Source organism: Lolium perenne, chromosome 5 (assembly GCF_019359855.2).
Source record: "Lolium perenne isolate Kyuss_39 chromosome 5, Kyuss_2.0, whole genome shotgun sequence".
Taxonomy (NCBI): Eukaryota; Viridiplantae; Streptophyta; class Magnoliopsida; order Poales; family Poaceae; genus Lolium; species Lolium perenne.
Genome location: NC_067248.2, coordinates 194,191,837 through 194,195,693, shown reverse-complemented (window position 1 = coordinate 194,195,693; position 3,857 = coordinate 194,191,837). Strand labels below are relative to the sequence as shown.

Genomic DNA, 3,857 nt, shown 5'->3' with positions numbered 1-3,857 from the left:
GCGCCACCTCCAACGTCCATATCACCTTGCTGCCACAGGGAGGCCTCATTACCCGCGTTCTAGAGCAAGCTGTTCATGAAGGAGCGGTTGCCGAAGAGACCTCTTACCTTGGAGATGGCTACAAAACCACCACAATCAAGCCAGTTGGAGACTACATCTCATCCTTGCGGTCTAGTGAAGACATGGATCACAAGAAAGAACTCTGTTGGACCAAAGGATATGCTCGGCAAAGAAGCTTTAAGGACCACGAAGTATCTTGCGAGCGCCTCGAGACACTCAGGATGCGCATCCTGGACATTATTCATAGCTTGTACCTTGATGCGATCGCCCTGCTGCCCGGCAAAGGTGCTAACTGGCTTATCCGTGACATCCTGGTTGCTGGTCACTGCTATGGTCTTTTGAATCCGGTCGGCAACATCATTGTCAATTCCATCTGGCACAACAGATTGTGCCCGCTCCCAGTGGCTGATTGCAATGCCCAGTATGACATCCTTGACCCGCTCTCTTTACTCCGCACAGAAGTCCGTTCCCTAGAGGGCACTGTGGAATTTATTCGTGCCATGGCCACTCAAATCTCAATGAGGGACATGGAGATTAACCTGTATAGGAGTCGGTGTGACACCCGTTGGGCGTACGAGAGGTTTTTTATTGGAAGATATACTGGAAAAGCTGACCCCTTGTTTAGAGCGGCTGTGTCTGCCCAACACCCTCTGCCTGCTGCCCTGGAATTGTTTCACAAACAGCTGTCAAAAGACTTTGACAAGATGGAGGAGCTGAGGTCCGTGTTCAACACCACTAGTGTGTTGTCTGTTGGTGATATCGATCGTATAGCTGACCTTGTGGACGAGATAATCAAAATCACTCCAGAATTGCAACCTAGTTTGCAATCTCAGGTTCCCCAAATGCACAAGGACGCCTATAGCTGACCTTGTGGACGAGATAATCAAAATCACTCCAGAATTGCAACCTAGTTTGCAATCTCAGGTTCCCCAAATGCACAAGGACGCCTATAGCACAATGTTAAGAAAGCGGTCAGAATATGAGTGCCAGAGCAAGTACTTCCGGTCAAAGGTTGGAGAAATGCTAGACAAATATTCCGCTCAGCATCCATGGGTATGTTCAAAATGTCTTGTTTTCACCATTGGTTGCTACATACTCCCTATTTAGTCTACATTCTAGAAAAAAATGAGACAAACTAATGTTGCATTTATTAGTACTGCTTACATATGTGAACAACCAATCCAAGCTACATTGGAAATAACAACAACATCCAATAAAGAGCACAAACTCACTTCATTTTCAGTGTTGTTGTTGACTAAAAGCTAGAATGTGGAATATTTCACAACAAATTTTAGAGCTAGAATGTAGACTATTTCAGAATGTAGACAAATTTTAGAGCTAGAATGTACAATATTTCACAACAAATTTTAGAGATAGAATGTAGATTATTTCTTTTGGTTTGATATCTCCGGTTAATGCATGTCACCTTATTTGTTGTTTCAGAAAGGAAAGTATACACTAGGAGTTATCTGTGCTGTGGAGAAATGTGGATATTTATCCACAGAAGGCTTCTTCGTTAATTTTATGGCTGAGGGCACCAACGGCAGGAACACACTTTTTTTTGCTGAGTTCTGGGTGTCACACAAACCAGATGAGTCAAAACCAGATATATGTTGCCCTCTAGACCCTCCATATACTGGTAAGTCTTCATTCCTTCCAACTAGTACAACAAACAATGCTGGTGTCAAACTGAACTTATAATGTGCCTCACTTAATTACTCTTGTGACTAGATATACAATTCTTAATTCCGTTAATCTGATCAATGTTTATATCTGTACACCTTAATTCTGTTCTTACATTTTTTCTGGTACTGTGAGGTTTAAATATTTTAGTTGCAGCTTGGTGCAAAGAAAAACATTTGAACTATGCTTTTTAAAAGTGCCTCTTATTTGGTCGATTATGTTTATCCAAATTCAAGTAGGTCTGTTAATCTACTCTATGATGCGTATGAAATAAATGTGATATAACTTAGTTCCATCGAACCTGGTGTGCATTTCCGAGAACATATCCGGTGCTACATGTCCAAATGGAGGGCCTTGATCAAACTCGGATGACATGTTAGCAAAGAAAACCGTGCACTTTCAAAAAATGAATAAACATCCTCTGGTCCTTACTGCAGTCTAAATACCTGCCTCCCCTCTCCATTTGTTTTCTCGCTGCACTGTCCAGCCAGCCCCTTTCTCTCCCCTGATCTGCCCTCCCGCCTAGGAATTTCGCCACCACTGGCATGCCATTCTTTTGCCCTGCCTCTGATTCTTTCATACTGCAGTTCTCCACCTCCGATCTATATTTACCAAACCTGGCAATGTCGCGTTGTTTACGACCTTGACACGGCCACCTGTTGCAAAACATGCCCTGGACGTGGAAGATCCAACAGATCAATCTAATAACCAACATGTGACCTAGGTGTCCTGCAATTCTGCTTAGTTGAAATTGTACTTTGTCTCCCTTTTGGGAATTTGGGCGTAGTACATCCATGTTGATCTGTACGTATTCTTTTACTTTGCTTCCCAGCTTGAAAGATCAGATTATGCAAAGGAGAAAAATTGGCCTGATCAATATACATGTACTCATGTACTGTACATCTCTTTTGTTTTGCAAAATGTGCTAAATAAGTACTACTGTATGTAGTCCTGGTAGTACGTCCATGTTTTATGTTCTTTTGCTACTACATACCGTCTGTATTCTTGCTATTTCTTGCTGTGAACAAATCGTAAACTTGCCTGTGTATGAATAGTAAATTGCATATGGATTTGTTGATCCTTGTGAACAAATGATTCCACTTATTTCAATAATTGCAGCCAGCTGCAGTGATTTTGATTCCATTTAGCTTTTTTTCTATTGATTCGTAATGATCAATGGTTTTGCTGTCAACAGGCCGCTGCTTCTATAGTAAGAATTCTGCAAGGAAGATTGTGTATCCAGATTCGGTAAAGTACTTTATGTGCGATGTTACTGCACGTGGAGTCGGTAATGTGGATGACATTACAGACACAGATTTTGTCTATTTTAATAGCGAGAAGGATGCAGATTTTGTGAAGAAGGTGAACAGCTACTACGCGGAGAACTCGTTTTGCCGGCCAACTGTTTTGGATACTGACACAAAGATGTTTGCGTGCATCAATTTTGCTGACCATTATTCGATCTCTTCAGTATCAGAGCCTGGAATAGGTTTGAGCTTGGGCGAACTTGTTTGAGCAGGATTAACTGAAAGTTTTTTTTTGGCCGTGCTACTCCCTTTCATCCTATTGAACTTGTCTTATTTTTGACAAAATTTGGATGCATCTAGATACATCCAAATTTCGACGAAGTTAAGACAAGTTTGATGAGATGGAAGGAGTATTTGTGATGTTCTCTTCACCAAGTGGCGTGGGTCTGCCGCGGTGTGACGATTGCCTATCTGCTGTTACTGTTACTTTTTCTTAACTTTGTTGTTACTGTTATTGTTTAAGCTATATAACTACTGAATTATTTCATACGCAAGTTGATTGACTATATCTGATGGGGCACGAGACACCGACACTAAATACTGTATTTAACTTCTAAATTTTGCAAACATCTAAAATAGTCTTCTATCTGCCTCTTTTTCCTACTGCGCCGTGATTTTGGGTTCATGTGTCACTGCAAAAGCGAGTTAGCAAATTATAACACCTTAGGGTTATATCTTTACTATTAATGTGAAGATGATGTCACATTTTGAACTATTTACATAAAAAATTCCACCCTCCTCATTTCCGTCCTACAAACTTAAATGAGCAATGCTACATCGGGATTACGTCGAGGTTGCATAGGAACT

General features: G+C 41.3%; 1 protein-coding gene across 1 annotated transcript; it reads left to right on the top strand.

The window, feature by feature from the left end:
* The first annotated feature begins 941 nt into the window (after nt 1-941).
* LOC127301617 (uncharacterized) lies at nt 942-3,534 on the top strand. The gene is made up of 3 exons (XM_051331883.2): nt 942-1,113; nt 1,504-1,699; nt 2,939-3,534. Exons 1-3 carry the CDS (start codon nt 994-996, stop codon nt 3,256-3,258), a joined length of 636 nt encoding a protein of 211 aa, XP_051187843.1. The 5' UTR covers nt 942-993; the 3' UTR covers nt 3,259-3,534.
* Nucleotides 3,535-3,857: the final 323 nt, after the last annotated feature.